This window comes from Sceloporus occidentalis, unplaced genomic scaffold (assembly GCF_023333645.1).
Source record: "Sceloporus occidentalis isolate IW3139 unplaced genomic scaffold, rSceOcc1.0.p SCAF_12, whole genome shotgun sequence".
In the NCBI taxonomy this organism is placed as follows: domain Eukaryota; kingdom Metazoa; phylum Chordata; class Lepidosauria; order Squamata; family Phrynosomatidae; genus Sceloporus; species Sceloporus occidentalis.
Window position 1 is genome coordinate 14,943,599 of NW_028316992.1, and position 20,471 is coordinate 14,964,069.

Below are 20,471 nucleotides of genomic sequence, written 5' to 3' on the forward strand. Positions count from 1 at the left end.
CAAAATGAAGTTATGTCATGCCAATGAGCCTCTGGGTTACAAATTCATAAGTTTTATACAGTAAGCTGAACCATCAACTTACTAAATTGCCTATTAACCCCCCCCCCCCCCCCAATTCTCTTGCAGATCTAAGAAAAGTTACTTTCTGGATTATAACTCCAAGAATCCTCCAGCCAGCAATACAAGTGACTATTCTCAGCTCTCCTCCATTGCACACACTCACATACCTGTAACAAATGACCAATGGAGTCAATATGACAATTGCTGGAAGAATAGATATGAAATCGTCTAAGCCCTAAAGCATTGCATAAATTATTACAATGCTTCCAAATGTAAAATTCTGTGTCCACCGAACGCAAAGTCAAGAAAGGATTGTTCCAGCTCAGAATTATTTTTTCACTTTCCTTAACAGACCCTTTCTTTCCTGATGATTCTTTTCTACTGCAATGTGTGCGTGGGAATAGGAAGTTTACAGGATGCTGAATAGGGTGTTTAGCATCTGAACGCCTAAGCATTAAGGACATCCATATAAAAATAGTATATGAACTGTATAACAATGGGGTCCATAGGATGAGGTTGCAGTAAACAAAACCAAAGGACAGGGTGGAAACTGGTCTTCATTTATATAAGCACACAGTTGCGCCCTAGCCTGTGCATTTACAAACCCATGCAGCATGCTCACAAACATTTGTTTGAAATTTCATACTACAATATTTAGGCTGCAGTGCTACAAGAATACTTGGAGTAGGTGTTGCTGAACTCAGTAGGGTTTATTTTTAGTAGATTGTACAGGACTATACTGATATTCCAGACTAATACAGCTATGTCTCTGAACTCTTCTGAGGTATGTGAATCTGACTGCAGAATGAACACAGATGCTGATGATCGAAAAGGACACCTCAACAGAACTAGACACACTTATTCTGGAGAAAAGAGGTGAATGCAAATAGACTAGCTGCAATCTTATGCATGTTTACTCAGAAGCAAGTTCTATTGATTTATTCCCTGATAGCATAAACAAGAATCACAGCCTGAGTAAAGCATTTTCTCTTCCCAGGCGTTGTGAACTTTTCTCCTAAAGGATTCTGGGGTATTTCCTTTTTTTAAAAAAAAAAACCTTGCCCTTCTGACCTTGATGCAGCAACAATCTGTTTTCCTTCCTGACCTTTTTCATTTCTCTCTGCCACATCCCTGGGCCTGACATGGCTGCCCTGGTTTGTATAGGTGGTTGGAAAATGCTAGCTGGCGCCCAAGATAAACTTGTCTAAAGCTACATTCTTCTTTACCCACTTTGGAGTGTCAGCTGTTTGTCTGGAAGCTTTTCCTCCAAAAGCTTTTTAAAAGGAGGATAGAGGGATGTAGAGTGTAATTCAAACAAAACCACCCTCCCCCAATCCCAAGGGGGGGGGGGGATGAAGAAAGAGATTGGAAAGGATGGAGAGAAAAAAAATCTTGTCTCCATCAAATCCTTCCAACAAACTCCTCTATCAGGGGTTCATTGTCACTCAATTAGCCAAGGCAGTGGGGGTCTGGAGGATGGGGGGTAGTTGGAGAGACAATGGGTCACTCTGTTGTATTACTATTTAATCACTTTTACTAAATAAATAAAGCAGCCCTCAGGTGCTGTCATGTCAAGGGAATTTACAACAAAACAAAACCCCTGCAAAGAAAAAGAAAAATCCACCCTCCTTTTTTCCATTCGCCTTTACTTTTTTTCCTCCCCTAAAGAACAAGAGAGGGTTATTACTGTAGCCTTAAGTCTCATCTTTGTGCAGTTCCTCTTTGATTCCCACTCAGACCCTGCCACTTTCTGGCACTAATTTGTCAGGCTGAACAAAAGGGGGATTTGTACCTCCTGTAAGGTCTCAATTAGGAAAGGCTTCTGCTGTATTATGTGCCATTCAGACAGGACACAATGATGGTAATTACAGGAATTTGCACTAAATGGCTGAAGAATTTGCAGCAAAACTTTTTTCTCTACCTCCACAAAGCTCACCCCTCTTTTGCAGCTGTGGGGGGAGTGGGGTGAGGGTATAGGGAGGGTAGGCCTAATGCCTACAAGATGCAATTACCAGCAGCAGTCCTGTTAGGTTAAACAGCCACCCAGTGCTGATAAGGCAGCAGACATCTTCCAAAGTGGGAAAAGACAAATGGAGGCCTTCAAAAACCACTTCTGACACACAGACCCAGTTTTGCACCGTTTTTAACTGCTCTCTGCAGATAAAGAGCGACAACTGTACTGACAAAGAGGAATAATAATAATAATGTGTGCATGTGTCTTCATGTCACCTGCTGACTTATGGCAATCCCATCAGTTTCATAGAGTTTTCTTAGGCAAGGAATCCTCGCATGTTACTACTTCCTTCCTCTGAAATGCAGTCTACAGCACCTGGTATCCTACCCTATATTATATATAGGAGGAGGGGGATACAATAAAACCAATTCCACTCATTGAAACAATATAAAATTTTACAATTTTTTTTACAGAATAATAGCATAGAACGCAACCTGACAAGTTAAAACAAGAGAGTAAGAACAGTTAATAACATTTTAAAATAATTTAATACTACATTGTGGAATAGGAGAGCAGAGTCTTCTCTGCTATGGTGTTCTGGCTGCAGTATGACATCCCTATGGGTTTGTGATTGGCAGCAATATTGCCTTCTTTTCGTTGCCAGATTAAAATGTGACTTTTCGTTTAACCCTGAACTTTACTTTAAAACTGATTTGAATTTGTTAAATTTGTTTTCAGACTGAACTGCTGTATTTTGCGTTTTCCACTAGGTTTACACAGAGCTATAATATGCTCTCTCTCTCTGTGTATGTATGTACCTTCAAGTTACCTATCAAGTTATGGCGACCCCATGAACTTCATAGGGTCGCCATAATAAAAAATCTGACCAAGATTATATACGACGCCCTCCTCCTACCAGGAGCCCTTCAAATATATTAGATTACCATTTCTACCATCCCGAGTCAGTTGGAATTGGTGAGGCCTGAAGTTCAAAATATCCAGACAGTGCTGGTTTACACAGAAAGGTCTCTGTTGCATGCGAACACTTAAACCCATCCCAGGTACATTACTGCAAATATGGAAACATGTACTTTAACATGGTAAGTGTGTCATGAACTGGAAAAGCATTCGCCAGCCTTTTATGGTAATATTCTGAGATCCCATCTGGGACAGGGCTCCTGTAGGAATGCCTGAGTATGTACATCCTAAGATGCACTCATATAATTAAATTTCAGCCAAAGGTAACTCTTGGGAATGAGTTGCATATAAGAGGACAGGATGGTGCTATGAACAGAAAATTGATTTTTGAATGTAAAAGGTCCATGTTCAAAACACTTCCAGTGACAGAGTTTACTGCTTTGACCTGGGGCTACCACACCCTCCAACATTTCACAGATCAAAACTGTGGCCTGGGGCCAAGCAACGTAAAAATGTGGTGAAGATGGCAAAAGTTATTAATGAGGAAGAACAGACATGCTAGGAAAGGGTGCAGCAGTTTGCTTTTGCCTGAGACTAACAGGAAGGGAAACACTCTGCCCCATCCTCTCCCCCCTACTAAGTTAAATGAATGTAATCTACTTTTTCACTTTGAACTCAGTTTGTGCCAATGGAAGTATTCTGAGGACAAAGGGGAGAAGTGGGAGGAGAAGGAAACTGGGACTTTTCAAAAGCAGATGAAAAAGGGGTGACAAATGATTAATTAATGATTAATTCTTCTCCCCTGTAATTGTGATGTATTCCACCGTTTAGCCTTTTGTATAAATGTTGATGTTACATTTTACTGTGATTGTTGTTGTACATTGTTGTTTTTAACTGGTTTTATTATTGTTGTGAACCTCTATGATCTATGGAATAGCGGTATATAAATAAATTTTATTATTATTGTTATTATTATTATTAATTAGGAACGTTCCTCCCAAACTGAGCCAGTTAAGAGAGTATGGGCTACTGATTCAATCTCCAGCCTGATATACACAAGCAGTAATTAGCAGATGCCTTTTGAAAACATATGCTTACAATACAACACATAGGAGGAGGGTTTACTGCAAATATGGTTAGAGGGAAAAGCAGACCTCTCCTCTGAGATGGATGATAGATTATCACCTTCCAACACACACCTGTCATCCTTATCTCCAAAATGCTCTCCTACTGGAAGATTTTCAAACAGGTGCTCATGGGGAACATGAGACTGAGGGTGAATTGGCACTCATGCCATGCTTGGAGGTTTCCTTCAACAACTGATTGGACACTATCTGGACGAAACGCTAGGCCCCTTCCATGCTATACAGTTACAGCGCACTAATTCCACATGAGCTGCCATTGTTGAGTCCTGTGGAATCCTGGGATTGTCCACTGAGGGAGGGGCCTTTGGAAACTGCAGGCAGAGAATCCTCCTCTGGGGCCTCTGACAAACCACAAACCCCAGGAGGACTCCACAGAATGCAGCCATGGCCTCTAAAGGGAATCAGAGTGCTATTATTGTATAGTGTAACAGGGCCCCGCTTGCTTATGAATAATACAGATCACTCTTTAAATAACAAGTGTGCAGTCTCTTGCTTCTGTTGAAACTGTAGATAGGAAATACACATTTTTATATTATACACCATATAAAAAGCCTTTCATACATTAAGGCAGAGAAAGAAAGAAAGAAAGAAAGAAAGAAAGAAAGAAAGAAAGCCAATAGAGGTCTACTGCAAATTATGAACTACTCTGGGCTGCACACACACCCCAACCAGCATGGAACCCATAGCAGCCACTGCCAATTTCTGCATTTACAGCAACACATTTTCTGTACTGCTGGCTATATCCAGTGTTTCCGCATTTATACTGACATTGCCTCACATGAAGATGCGTTTGAGGACAGATCAGGCTGCTCACGTATAGTAGGAAAGTACAGTACTCTGTCTGATCCAAATTCAGCTCCCTTTGCTCCCCTAGACAACTGGCTTGGGTGTTTCTTCAAGACATGTTGTATCCTCTTTTAACATTCTTGTACAAATGGAAAGAAACTGCATAGAGATCATGGGGATTAAACATTTAGCATATTTATTAGTAGAGATTACTGGTGGTGTAATGAAATTGATGACCATGTGGCAAAGAAGAGGTGAACAGACAGAAGAAAGAGCTCACTGCCAAATTCAGGTATACCTCGGTTAACAAGTAGATCTGTTTCTGGGCATTACTTCTTTAACATCTGGTATCATAGGCAGAAATAACAGGAGAAGAATAAAGACAAGTTTCTACGTCACAAAAAAAAAAGGGGGGGGGAGAAAGAAAAACACCCCAACATGTTTCACCAAACTAACAAAATGCACACTTGAAATTAAACATGCAGGTCAAGTAAGTGTTGCATTAGTAAACAAAAACATTTTAAACTTTCTAGAGATTACTTAGCACACATGGCTACAGTAGGATTGGTTAGAGTAGAATCTCATTTGCTACCAGCTCAAACTTGATTGTATTGTTTACCAAAGACCTGAAATCAAAAATCTTAATTTCTCCAGCCCTCCTTCACCATTCTGCCAATGCTGCTGCTGCTAAAAAAAAACCCTTTCAGCTAAACAGAGAATGAAGAAGGGAACTGGTGGAGGGGGGTAGCATAAAACACCATTGTAAAAAGAAGCTTTGCTGTCATTTGTTAATTAAGGTATGTCTGCAAGCTTAGCATTAATGTAAAAATAAAATTCCTCCAAAACTGAACATCTGAAAAATCCTACCAATTTCTTATTTTGATTACAGAAAAGCAAAAAAGCAGGTATTTTTTCAGAGGATGAGACTGTAGTCCTATCTCCACTTCTCTAGAATAAGCAGCTAGACTTACTTTTGACTACTCAATACACTGCTGGTGCATGTATTGCATCGTGAACTTGCACAGAGTTTAGATCCTACTTTGTTAGATACACAAATTCAAAAGATGAATGCTGATGCTTTTTTTTTCACTAGATACTAACCTGCTTAATCTGTATTACATTGTCTGTGCTGTTTTTCAGGGGAGAACTCAATTGGAACTGCTTTCTCAAAACTGAATAATAAAGGTTACTTGTTAGAGAACAAGTGCCCAGTCTCTCACTTCTACCAGAATTGTAGATACAAAATCCATATGTCCACACATAAAAGGCATTTAATATAATTAAGGCTGGGAAAGAAATTTGATAGATTTACATTTCTATACATAAACATTTTAGATTTCCTAATACTGCCATAGAATGGAATGCTTTGAAAATCCATACATTGTGGGACATTAGAGAGAGAGAGAGAGAGAGAGAGAAAGCTCACGGTGCATTTTAGAGTAAAAAAACATGCACTAAAGCATGACTACTCTTGAAAAATGCATACAAATGCAAACTTCAATTAAAGCAAAATTAGTTTGTTGGAAAATTCAGAGAAAAGTACATTAATTTCTGTGCTGGAGGAAAATGCTATCAGGTAGGGAAATAGGACTAATGAGAATGAAAATGGGAAACTGAGAAACAATAACAACAAGACTGACAGATCTCCGCTTGTAGTAATTAAAATTACTTTTCAGTTACAAGAAGTGGAGTCTCTAGATGCAGTTTTACAGAGGTGAAACCGGCAAATACATGCTTAACATTCACAAAATGAACGGTGGCAATAAGAAGGAAATAATTGATAATTGTTTGCAAAACTATTTTTAAAGGCTCATTGTCCTGGATATGACAGTCAATTTACTGATACTGCCCCCTGCTGGAACTATTATTTGTTACATTCCTGGGTGGCAGCAAACAGGTGGATTGTTTTATTATGAGATGTTAGTTTCCTTCCAAATTTCTATCTCCTATCCACATCAAGTCCATGTTCAGATGCTCAGGCTCAACCCAATCTCCAATTTAAGAGAAGACAAGCTTACTACCACATCCTTCATTGAAGCCTGCCTGCCTGCTCATGATTAAATGAGGAGCTTCAAATTGGTGTCTGGTCCCTTTCATCTTCTGTTTCTATTTCCAGCCTCCTTTTGCCAGAAAGTGCATACTGCTCTTGGAGACTCTCTTTATATCAGATGACAAAGTCAGTTCACAGGTGACATCTGACATAACACAAGTAGACTTCTGCTCATACAAATGGATTACCTTTCTTCTCCTCTCTGCCGCCCGTACTCCTTTGCAACCCCCATAAACTATCCCAAGGGTCCCTCCATCTTTAGGAATAGATTGTGAGGTATTTGCAGGGGACAATCTGTGTCCATTCTCCTTCTGGATCAAGACAGATGGATTTCAAGCCTTGGTCTGGTAACACCCGCTGTCACAGCAGTCTATGAACAGGGGCTCAGAGCCACTATTCTACTCTGGTCAGGCCCCACCTGGAATAATGTGTCCAGTTCTGGGCACCACAATTCAAAAAGGACATTGAGAAACTGGAGCATGTCCAAAGGAGGGCGACTAAAATGGTGAAGGGTCTGGAAACCATGCCCTATGAGGAACGCCTTAGGGAGCTGGTGATGTTTAGCCTGGAGAAAAGAAGGTTAAGAGGTGATATGATAGCCCTGTTTAAATACTTGAAGGGATGTCATATTGAGGAGGGAGCAAGTTTGTTTTCTGCTGCTTCAGAGACTAGGACCTGGAGCAATGGATGCAAGCTACAGGAAAAGAGATTCCACCTCAACATTAGGAAGAACTTCCTGGCACTGAGGGCTGTTCGACAGTGGAACAAACTCCCTCGGAGTGTAGTGGAGTCTCCTTCTTTGGAGGCCTTTAAGCAGAGGCTGGATGGCCATCTGTCGGGGATGCTTTGATTGAGATTTCCTGCATGGCAGGGGGTTGGACTGGATGACCCTTGTGGTCTCTTCCAACTCTACGATTCTATGATTCTATGATACTGCTGAGTCCAAATGTTGCTTTAAATGTAAGTCATTCCATTAAAGAAACACATAGAAGAGACATTGCAAATGGATTTCTCAGCATCCTCTACTACTGCCAAAACCATATGTGACAGTTCTGGAAGACATTTTGAACAGCAGTCAGAAGGAAATCTTAGTGTGCCCCAGCAACCCTTCTCTAGTCAAACTATCCAAAAGACAAAGTGAAAAAGGAGATCAAATCTTTCTCTGCCTCTGGTGGCTAAGTAAGACTTTGCACAGTTTTCCCTGCTGTGAGGAAACTTTCTGCCCTCTGGGCTATCCTCACTTTTTCTCTGGACTCCTAACAGGTTACAAGGCCAAATAAGAAGGTCATAAGTTTAACTGTAACAGGTTAGTGTAGTGCATGCTGGATGCTATTGTGGTTGTCAGCAGGCGAAACACACTGAACCATTTGCAAGACCTTGCCATGAAATGGTACTAAAGTTCAATCTAGGGACATAACTCATTTCTCATTTTTTCCCTTGAAAGGGTCCTTGGCACACACGTTCATGAACCAGGTCAGGACATGCAGTGAGGTAGAGCCAAGTTCCAGTAATTACAACAGGGGACCGATGCAGAATTCAGTAGAGAGCCCTCATAACCTGGAAAGATACATAAGTAGTAAAGAGAGTAAGAACAAGTACAAAATGTCTTGGACTGTTTGCTTACCTGCACACTTGAAACTCTGGGCAGTCAAACCTCTTTCCAAAGACAAGGTGGTTAAGATGCTCAGAAAGCTAGTGGTGACAGACTGGCGCTTGATCTTCCCATGGTCCTTGCCACAGGAGAAGCCTTGGACTTTGTTTCTAAGTGTTACTTGAAGGTTTTGACCCAATCTGGCAGCATTGTTGGCAGCCTTCAAGGCCTCCATCCATTCCTGAGCTCTTTGACGGGTTTCTGCCCGCAGGCGAAGCACATCTTGAGGAAAGACAACCTGAAAGCAAGAGTCACAGTCATCCAGAGTATCAGCCTGGACAGAGAGGCACACTTCAATACTGTAGCTCCATAAAGGGTCTTCATCAAGGCCACCAGTCTGAAATGCCATGAGGAGAGATGGGCTGAGGACAAAATGGAATGCTTTCCAGTTATTTTGGAGGGTCAGTCTGTAAAGGGTCCCTGATTTGAGAACATTCTGGTAGTCCTTGATGTTTTGGGTCAAAGATGTTGACTGGAAAAATTCAGCCTGCTCCTTCTGTAAGACATGGTTTTGGGTAATGCTGTTTTCCTCGTTGTCTAATTTCTGTGAGTTTCCCAAGTCTCCCTGTGGCCTCAGGAAAGATGGTACTGAAGAATGCACAGCTTCCCGAAGCTTCTGCCCCCAATCCAAAGCCTCCCATGGAGATTCTGCTTTGAGCTGTAGGTGGGAATTGTTGAACAGGACTGCATCAACCACACTGGTTTCCACAGTGATACTTTGGAAATGCAAAAGCAGATAGACAGTTGGAAGGTTTTGGTTGCCGCTGCTGTCTAGCCAATACAGGTACAGCTCGTATGGAGAGAGTTCAGCATAACAAGCCTGCCAGTAGCTGTCACGGTTGCTCTTAATTTCCAAGTACCCTTTCTTTAAGATATTTGAGAATGTTGGCTTGTGTTCTAGGAGAGAGTTTAGATAAACACAGCAATGAATACTACAGAAAATAATGCTTAATTTTGTAACTTCTCATTTACATTACTGCAGTGCACACTCTACACGAGGTTGCCTTTGAAGACAACCTGGAAGCTGCAGCTACTATACAATGAAACAGATTAATTGCTGTCAGGAACTTCACATGAAAACCACATAACACTGGTTTTTAAGGAACTGTGCTGGCTGGCAATGTAAAGAGCCAGCACAGTGTAGTGGACTATGACTCTAGAGACCAAGGTTTGAATCCCTTCTCAGTCATGGAAACCCACTGGGTGATCCTGGGCAAGTCACATTTCCCAGGCTCAAAGGAAGATAAAGGCAAATCCCCTCTGGATAACTGAGTGATGCTCCATCTGTTTTTGATGGGGACACACTAAATGATCAGAATCACTATCTAGTCAAGGGGATGTTCTTCAATCCAGCACAGGTTGGTTCAGAGTGCCTTTCATGGGTTTAGACTGATATATCAACTACAGCCTAAAACCAATTTCCAAAAACAGTAGACCTGCTGAACCACCAACCTGACTTACTATTTAGCAACTGTTTTAATGGGTCTGTTCTAGCTGAGACCAGCATCTCGACTTCTGTTTCTGATTTTACCTTAACAAAATTAATCTAGCTAGCGTTCCACACACTGGTAACCTCTAATCTAGATTACTGTATATGCAAAGCTTCATCTATAAATGCTATGAACACTTCAGACCATACCAAAATAAGGCAACAAGATCTGTTAACAGGAACTGGCCTAGACAATCATATTATGCCAATGTTTTGTGATGACTCTGAAGAGGACTTTCTCTGTTGTTGCCCCTAAAATCTGTAATGACCTGCCAGAAGAAATTCACCAATTACCCTCTCTTGAGGCCTTCAAAAAGGCGATAAAAGCAATCCTCTTCAGGCAGTCCTTCCCCGATTGATTATGGCCAGAAATGAATGAATTCGCCCATTTTATTACATTCTCTTGTTATTCATCATTTGTTAATTGCCAATTTTTCTTGATGCTATTGTTATGTATTTATGTCTGATTTTACTTTTATAACTTTCTATTTTAGGGAGGGAGGTTCTGAGATGGGGGGTTCGGGGGATTTTGATGTTTCATCTTTGTACTGTGTAAATCTTGTTGTTCCCCACCTCAATCCCCAAAATGGAAGAGGTGGGATATAAATAAATATATTATTAATTATTGGCAAGTGTACTGACTTTAAAGCCACCTCTGGGCTCAATTCAAAGTGCCAGAAAGTAATATTTAAACAGCCTAGAGCCAGGTTTCTAGAAAGGTAACTATTCTCCCCATCTAAAGTAATCTTCAGAGGGCCTTTTCTGGGTATTCTCACTAAACAAGGTGTGGTAGGTAGCTTCTAAGTAGGAAGCTGAACAATGTGCAATGCTTGGCTGTGTGGCTCTACACTGGCCAGCCTTCAAAGCAGGAAGAACACCCCCTACATGTCCTTGCTCACTTCCACATATTTGTGTGCTCAGATGGAAACTGGACAGAGTGTAGCCTGCAGGCTTCATGCAGCCCCCGGCCCAACTTTTGAGGGTCCTGAAGCCCCCAGGAGTCCCTCCCAACCCACTTTTTTTAAAAAAATCAATTGTATGGTTATAGTTTTTTATGGGTATTTCGGGCTATGTGACCATGTTCTAGCAGAGTTTCTTTCTGACGTTTCGCCAGCATCTGTGGCTGGCATCTTCATGGTTCTTTAAAACGGTGCAACTCCCCCATGTGAAAACATGAGAAAACACCCCTATGCTACACAAACATACTCCAGAACTTCCAACTAATCCCAAATACCTCCATTTTTCTTCTGTAGTCTCCCCTGAAATGGTGGCTGGAAGTGACACATCATCACTCCTGGTCACCGTTTTGAGAGGTAATAAAGAGGAAAATGTCCATATTTGCATCTGCTCTGTGAGGGTGCAGTTCAGGTGAGAAACTGCCCTCTGCCTCCCACACACCTGCCCGCCTGAGCTATAGAGATAGCCTGAGACTTATAATAGAGGCTTTACTAGCTCTGACCCCAAGGTTTATGGAGTAGGACAGCTGAGTTGTTGTCTTGTATACTGTGTGCGGAAATGCAGTGCTATGTGACAGAACTGGGTACCTTTCGTCATGAGTTCACTATCTCTATGTGGGCAGTGTTGGTGTCACACCTAAATGATAGGCAGTAGTAGAGATTCCACAAGTTTTCTGTCATATTTCAGGCTCTTGTTATATTTTCTAAGTGTTATTTTTTTCACCTGGGCTAAGCATGCACTGGACCCATGAAACTGCTCTGCAGTGGAACAGTGATCATTTCTTTCTGCCGGAGCCCACCCACCACCACTACTACCCCAGCAAAACGTGAGGATAAGACAAAGTAGCCAAAGTGTACTTTACAAAAAAGAGATTTAATTCAAATAAATTGCAGATGGGGGAGAGTAATTAAATTCAATCCAAAATTGATAAAAGAAAGAAAGGGGCAAAAAAGAGGTGTTGATGGGACAAAAGAGTATAAGAAGAAACCAATTTTATTTTCCTTCCATCTCCAGCCCTGACATTCATTAGGATTTCTGCGCTAACTCAAAAGCCATTAATTTCTTGAAAACCACACTAATCCCTTTGTAGTGCAGATAATGGGTACACATTCTACAGTCATCTTCCCTTTCTGTTAATCCAATAAGGGAAACAGCATGGCTACTGAAGACTCAACTGCAACTTCACTCCCTCGTTCTCATTTCCATCATGCACAGATGACACTTCAAGCTTCTCCCACATTTTCTGCCCCATCCATCACGGCTTGCCCTCCGCTACCCTCCCTCCACTACCACAGAGCTTCACTTGTCTTTTGATGAATGAGAGAAAAAGCTGTCTCTCCTCTCCATCTTTCACAGCCAGGCATTTTCTCTGCCAGCACTTTGCTCTGGCTCCTGTGAACTGGCTTCATCCGTTCCCACTTCAACTGGGACAATGACAGAGGCCAGCTTGATTTAAATTCAAATGCCGCACACCCTTCAGGTTGGAGCCGTGGTTGCTGGCATTGGTAGGCAGAATCACAGCTGCCCCATCCCATCCCAGCCCTACCCTTGGCTGGCCATATCCTCTTCCAACCCCCTTCTGCCCCTCACCTGCCTGATATACAAAAGCAACATGATATCTTTCCACTGGGTCCTTTTCCCTCCATCTTCTAAAATGGAAACAACATTTCCATCTACTTTTGCCAAACCAGGAAATTCAATTGAGGCAGAGCAAAGCAGAGCCCATCACAGTAAATAGGAGATAATCACACTAAATAGCCTGCATCTGGGGTGGCCTATTTTTCCCCCCTGAACTGTAATTTCTTAAGAAAAAAGGACCACAAGAAGAGAACAGCAGAAAAAAGGAACACCAGCTGAGAGCACTAAAAGATTTCTTTACCTGCAGATTATATCTCCTTTCTCGTTGCATTATGTCTCATTACGGACCTGCACTGGCACACATTGTATTTTGAAAACTGTTGCTAAGAGAGGCTAACATTTCTTTCATTTTGTGTTCAAAATCGCTCCCCAGGTATTGGAGTGGGAAAAATTGGAGTTACCAAACAAAGCCTGGGCCTCATTTATCATGGCTAACTCATTTATCATTGCTCTTGGCTGCAAATCCCCAATAAATAGGACCAAAATTCCATCTAGATTAGCATTTCCTTGCAACAGTTGCATGCCTTAAGGTGGCACTCATGCAACAGGTGCCCCTCCAAATATTCCTGGACCACAAGTCCCATCATTAGCCCTAGCCAGCAGAAGCAATGGTGAGGGATGATGGGTGCTGCAGTCCAAAAATATCTGAAGGGGCACAAGTTGCCTGCCCCAGTCCATAGCTATGGTATGAGGGCAGCAGCACTTCTCCATTGTTTGCTTTCCAGTGGATAGGTATATCTTCAGAGTTAGAATTATCTCTCAGCAAGGAGGCTTCTTTTAGATCTAATGTCTAATAGCTACTGACAGTTTCCACAGGTACTGGAGTAGACTCCAAGAATATCCTTCATGCATCTACTGAGTTCTCTGTAGTACCAGACCTGGCAGATTCCTTGAACATTTACTTTGCCATAGACTTACAAGTAGTCACTGTCATTGATTAGTTTGTTAGTAGCTGAGATATTCTGCAACCTGGACACCATTATCATTTTAATTCAGGCACAGCCAAATTCTGACCAGCCAAACACTGCCAAATATTTCATCAAGAACACTCACAAATGGCCTGTCACTTTTTTTTATTGCTTCATGGGATTATCTGACAGAAATTATAGGAGTGAGGGCTCCATGTTTCTCAACTTTGCAGGATTCAGTCACAACCTCTTATTTAAGTGTAGTTGCCCTCTTGCTTAGCTACTCTCTTTTGAGATTTAATTCAAACTTCTTCAACCCCAATTAATTTGTATGGCCTAGCTTTGGCTATTTATTGTTATGTCTGATTTATAGCAACCCTATCCTATGGATTCCTTGGCAGGATTTAGCCATAGGAAGTTTGCCTTTGCCTTACTCTGAGTACAGCCTACAGCACGTGGTATTACCTGGCAGACTCCCTTCCAAATCCCATATTTGATTCAGCATTACTTAGTTTAATTGCAAATTTCATGGCTAAATCACCTAAACACATCTTGGACTTACATTCTCCCCTCACTACTGCAGACATTTTTTAAACCACCTGTTAGATGATAACTTTGGAAAACTCAAAGGTTTGCACACCCCTATGGATGTTTTGTTCCCTGTACAGAGAGCCTCATATGAAGGGTTGTTTCTTTGTTGCTGTCTCCACCAGGGCACTCAGCTAATTATTATGTGAATTTCCTCCTTGAGGACTATAATTCTGTAAACTGCAAAGTGTTTAGCAACTGCTATGAGAGTATGAGCGATAATCAAGCTGTTAGTTTTAAATGTACCATTTTATTGTAAAACAAATTCAATGATTTCATGTGCTTGCCAAGGCTTTTTAGTTTTAGTAGCAAAGATATATTATGACTACTTTTTGTATCAGTATTACAATGATATGTAATACTTTTATGATGGTCATGTTTGCCATATGCACTGTACTTGTTAAAATTGCAATGGCTATTGGATTGATGCATATAAAACCTGACTTGACTTTGTTTTGTTTGTATGGATCAACACAGCTACCTTCACTTTGCTCAGCCTGAAAGTTATCTGATACGCTGAAATCACTGTGTTTCCAGATAAGTCATGGCTAACTTCTCCCACTGATTTCTTTGAGATCCAGGTTCAATTAACTTTATTTGGATCCAATCCATAATTTGTATCAAACAAAGCAGCCTATGTATTCTTCTACTTGCAAGAGATCATTCACAAAGGCTGCACAACCAAATTTGGCATCAAATTTGAAAAATCCATATTTGACCAAGATATTTCAGCCACCACTTCTTTCAGCACAGCAGTAGTTACAATCCTGACTTTTCCAAGAATGAGGACATTGCTTTCCTTGACTGTCACAAGGTTGGCAACTTGCCTAGGATCACCTTCTCAAACCATGGTGAAAGTCGTAACTGCTCAGAATTCCAGATTAATCCCTACTGTGTAGCCTCACCAAATCTGTCCATATTCTTTTTCAAGAAGAGATGGAGAAGAAAAGTTGGAGAGCACCAATTGCAACAGAACAACAGCACTTACCAGTATTCCCTTGAATGTCCTCTCCCTTTTTGAAACCTGCTGGTGTGAATGAAACTTTAGGACATGGGCTGCTATAGTTAGAGAGCTGCTGTGGAGGGGCGTTGCTTAAAATGATGCCCCAGTCAATCCGGCTGATATCCGACCGCGATCGATTATGGCCTGGCTTGAAAGTGGCAGCATCCTCGCTTTGCACTGTAATATCGTTCACAGAACGTGGCCGGACCCTCCTCCGACAGATATTAAGGATATTAAAAGTTGAGGCCTCTCTCTGTTCCATCCAGGAGAGGTTGTCTGGAACAGTTCCCCTCTGTACTCTGAACTGTTCTTTGGCAGGAAATGCAGTCTGCACTTTGGTTTCCAAGAGTCCATTTTTGCAGTGTTCCCAAACAAGATTATTCTTCCCCAAAGAAGTAACATTCCTCAAGTCTCCACAGTTGTTAAATACTTCATGTCCAACCAGTTCAGGGACTTCTTGAATCCCATAAACCTCTGGAGGCTGCACATTGTCTAACTTAGCATCAAAGGTGTTGAAAAACTCTTCAGTTACTTCCAAGGCAGGACTGATATCATCAACTTCTAAGGCCTCCATTTCATTTGCAGTCAGAAGAACTGAAACTTTGTGGTATTTTACCAAGTCTGAACATAAAAGTGCAGGCACAGGTCAGGAGGCTTTTGAGAAAATTATGGCAATGCTCTAAGCCTGCAGGTGACAGGATCAATATAATTAGCGTGACTACCAGCATTTGACTTCAGGAGTTTAGGTTGACTTCCATTTGTGAAAGCATAAGTAAAGAATAGCTTGTCCAGTTGTTTATATTTCTCAGCATTAGGCCTTCATGGGATGTGTTGGCTGTTCAGCAAAAAGCATCCATCAAATCTGGATTTTCCTGGGGAAATAAAACACAGTACATTCTTTTAAGAAGCACATCAGTTTTACTATTGGAAGGTGGGTCTCTGGCAAAAGGTCACAAACTATTTTCCATGTGTTACCCCTAAAAGTCCTACTACAAATCAAAGATTAGGGATTCTCAAAGCATGGATCAGAACTTCACTGAAATTACTGAAACAGAAAAGTTGAATGACAAGTCTCTGACTCTAAGAACAAATATCTTCCCATATGAATTTTCCCACCAACTGAGGTTTTCATCTAAGGCTCTACTCCAGATGCCCTCACCTACAGGGACAGCATGAGCTGCTACTAGAGAGTATTTTCTTTGTAATACTCCATCCATGTAATTCTCTCCCCAGACAGTTGCCTGATGCCACTCTTAATTTTGTTTAATATTTAGCCAAAACTTCCATGCTTGCCCTGGGCAAATATGGTCATTCCTGCTTGGATAATTAAGAGCCAAATAGCCTCCATAGTATTCAAAGGGGCTGGGGTGACAAAACAAGTAAGGTGGCAACTACATCAATGTTTACAGATCAAGTTTGATCTACTATATACATTCATGCACAAGTTGCGAAATTTTAGTGAAAAAGAAAATCAACCCAAAAAACCCTGGCTCAACTTATAGACAAGTCAATTAATGGGTTCCAGTTACATATAATTTAAAAGGACCGAAAGAATGGTTCTTTGGCCAGAGAGAAGGGGCTGCGGGGGTTGAGATGAGAATGGAAGATAGGGGGGAAGAGCAAGTTCGCAAGTGGGGTGCAGCCAGGGAGGCGGTGGTGGCTCCAAGAAGAAGGAAAAAGAAAAAAGTCTCCTCAACTCTTGGGGCCATGACCAAAGTTGCTCCAAAGTCAAAGGCTTTAGTCAGAATGAGGCACCCAGACATATGATCAATGGTCAGGATCAGGCCCTCCCAGGTCAGAGAAAGCAGGTTGGTGTAGACTAAAATAACTCAAATAATTTTATATTCAGTCATTTTGGTGTCACCCCCTCTAATAGTTTTGTAGCTAGACCCACACCCAGAGGAAGGAAGAATGCAAGGAGAAGCAGCACCTCAGAGAGAATGCAGGACCCCATGCAGCTACTCCCGTTTCCACACTGCAGTGGCTGCTTGGTTTGCCTCCTTGCTTGGGTTGCTCTTGCTGTTTGTTGGTTCTGTTGTTGCTGCCCAAGACCTGGAGTTGCAGGAGCCAGTGCTGCCACCCATTCCATTAGAGCACAGGTTCCTGACCTGTGCTCTGAGGAACCCTTAGGGCTCCCCATGCACTTCCCTTAGTGTGCTGTGTGCACTTCCCAGGTGCTCCGTGACCACTCCAGGAAAATGTAACACTACTCCTAAATATCATTAACTTGCAAGACATAGGATAGGCCTTTTAGGGAATCTGCCATGGAAATTGATGCTAAGAAGGGCTCCGTGAGTCAAAAAAGTTGGGAGCCCCTGCGTTAGAGGCTGGCTGTGGTTCTTCCCTCCCTTCTGTGTTTGGCAATCCCCAAGAATCTACCCTCTCTCTGCAGCTCTTTCTGCACGTCCCAGCAGAAGTGCCTCCTCTTACGAATCACTTTTCCTCCCAAGTGTACTGTATTTGTGGGTACATTTGTGAAGCAAACAAGTGTCACTCTTCCTGCCTCTCTCTTCTCCCCGTGGTGTTGTCTTCTCAGGAATCGAGACTGTGTGTGCTCCTAGTGGTACTTTCCTCCTCTATTCCCATTCCTTCTCACTGCACCCCTTGAAGTCCAGGCTGCTGGCCTAAAGACCTGGTGATGTTCTGGCCCTTCTCTCCAGCCCCAGAACAATTCTTTCGATCTTTTTAAATTATACATAACTAGAAGCTATTAATTCAACACATGGTCAAAAGAGCATACCACACATAAAATATACAGTACTGGATAGTAATTTAAAATGGTTGAAAGAGCAGTTAATTGAAAAACCAGGACACTTGTACTGTAACTTAACTCTTATCAAAAAAGGAACTATCCTTCTCTGAGTGGAGCAGCAAAAGACCTTTTTGAATACTTGGGTGGGAAAATAGTGGCAGCTCTAAAGTTATACCCTGGACTTATACATGAGTATATATCGTACCACTGACAAGTGAGCTCCCGAAAGTATACAGACAGCCCTCCATATTCACAGAATTTTTTTATCCATTCAAGCATCCACAGCTTGAAAGTATTTTAAAAATATATAAATTCCCCAAAACAAACTTTGATTTTGCCATTTCATATATGGGACATCATTTTGCTATGCCACCATATTTAATGGGACTCGAGTATAAATGGATTTTGCTATCCATGGGGAATCCTGGAATCAAACCCCAGCAGATATCACGGGCTCACTGTACTCTGTCACAGTGAGGGCAGTGAAGAAATTGCATCATTACCACTGCATCTGTATAATTACCCAAAAGAACTTACTAGGGTGGTCAGATGTCTACTGCATTCTAGTCCACAAGAAAAAAGTGAGAATTTCTCAATATCCCCTTGGGTCCAAAATGTGTGACCCTTTGGAGATAAAAATCAGTCATATTTTGGCCAGCGTGAATGTCATTGTTGATAGTTTCATTGAATGTAACTCTGTCTCCTATTTCTCTAGTTATAATAATTATTTTTCTCATTTGTACAGACTAGGGGTGTGGATAGGATCTTTGGAAAGGTCAACATTCCCATGTTTGTTGGACCATTGCCACTTCTGCCTTATAAAAGGCAAGTGCAAAGTGGCAAGAGATAGCTCAGTGGGTATGGGTAGTAGTGACCAACTTATTATAAGATTATTAGGTTCCATCTTGCCTGAAGGAGACAATGATTCTAGAGCACAAGTGTGCAACTCCTAGCAGTTGAGAGGCCAAATTGGCAGTCTGAAGGAACACAGAGGGCGGCATCTCCTCTGATTTTTAAAAACTTTAGGGGGGGGGGGGGAGTTCAAAATGATCCCCATATCCCTAGGGGTTATGGGACAATTGTACAATGTTCTTCCCTTGTATGTATATGTCCCTTCAAGTCACCTGTTGACCCATGAATTTCATAGTGTTTTCATAGGCGAGGAATAGTGAGAGGTGGTTTTACCAGTTCCTTTCTCTGAACATATTAAATGCCTGGTATATGGTGGTGATCTCTCATCCAAGTTCTAATCAGAGCTGACCTTGCTTAGATTCCCAGACAGACCCCCTCCTCCCTTAGGGCTTTCTAAAAAACCAAAGAGTAAACAAGACTTATGGGAGCCAGTGTGGCATAGTGGTTTGAGGGCTGGACTACGACTCTGGGTTCAATTCCCAGCTCAACCATGAAACCACTGAGTGACCTTAGGCAAGTCACATGCTCTCAGCCTTAGGGGAAGGCAATGACAAACCTCCTTTGAACAAATCCTACCAAGAAAACCCCATGATAGGTTTGCCTTAGGGTTGGCATAAGTCAAAAACAACTTAAAGGCACACAACAACAACATCAACAAACCACCACCACCATCAAGACTAATTGCTAGGATGTTTATGCTATTTATGCTTAATCCTGATAATCTATTTGTGATTTTCTGCACAAAGATTTTGCTACGATTTCATTACCCCCCACCAAAAAACATGTACACTGGACTCTAGTGGAACTTCATTGAATGGGTAAATTCCCAACCATTTCCCTCTCTTTTCCCTGTAGGGAGACAACAGTGACATTCTGTTATTACTGCCATATAGTGTTTAAAGCTTTAGTTAATCTCTGGCTCATAGCCATGCAAGTCTTCTCCTGAACCTATGAAATAAGGGCTACCAGCAAAAAGTTTTGGAGTGTGATACTTGACCTAATTTTAGCCACTTGGAATGCCACTTTTTGGAGGGACAGGGAGGCAGCATATAAATAAAAAATTGTCTTCATCTATCTGTGCCAAGTTGTAAGCTTTTGTCATGCTTTTAACAGTACACTCTACTCCCTAACTAAAAAAGAGAGTATGTGCTATTGCCATCCAAGTCGAAGCAAGCTTGATTCTCAGAGACTTCTTTTAAGTTTTATGGAACAAAATAATCTGTTTACCATCTGCTTCTTTATACAGAGAATGGTAAAACTGCTCTTGACCAGATGCTTGGAACACTGAGGCAAGGGAAAATTTCCTCCACTCAGCCATGCTTCAGTAGTAGCTACAAGTACCTTTGCTTTGGCTCTTGTAAATGTACAGTTGGCATTCTGTCTTATGGGGGAAAGGACATCATAGAAGAGGGTAGAGCTGCATTTAGGAACATTACTGTAGCGATGGCAAAATCGATTGTCCAGCAGTAACACTGGGTGGCCTTTCCTTGACCAAAGATTGCCCAATAGTAGTAGCCATGAAAAAGATCATTGTAATATATTTGTTTTCTTCTTATCCTTTCTTCGAAAAAGGAAATTTACCCACACTTCTGGGAACTGCCTTTTCTTATAACTGACCACAGGAAATCATACTACTATACTGTAATGAAACTGAGTCATG

The 20,471-nt window shown here is 41.6% G+C and overlaps 1 protein-coding gene across 3 annotated transcripts in view; it reads right to left on the reverse strand.

Annotated features, from left to right (window-relative positions):
• The window catches only part of LOC149305323 (pleckstrin homology domain-containing family M member 3-like), a 99,349-nt gene that overhangs the window by 68,343 nt on the left and 10,535 nt on the right, over positions 1 to 20,471 (reverse strand). For all 3 annotated transcript variants that reach the window (XM_089477869.1, XM_089477870.1, XM_089477871.1), the window contains 2 exons: positions 15,133 to 16,019; positions 8,538 to 9,461 (listed from right to left, as the gene is read on the reverse strand). In XM_089477869.1, the coding sequence (XP_089333995.1) occupies positions 8,538 to 9,461; positions 15,133 to 15,721 (1,513 nt within the window). In that variant the 5' untranslated portion in view covers positions 15,722 to 16,019. The remainder of the gene's footprint in view (positions 1 to 8,537; positions 9,462 to 15,132; positions 16,020 to 20,471) is intronic.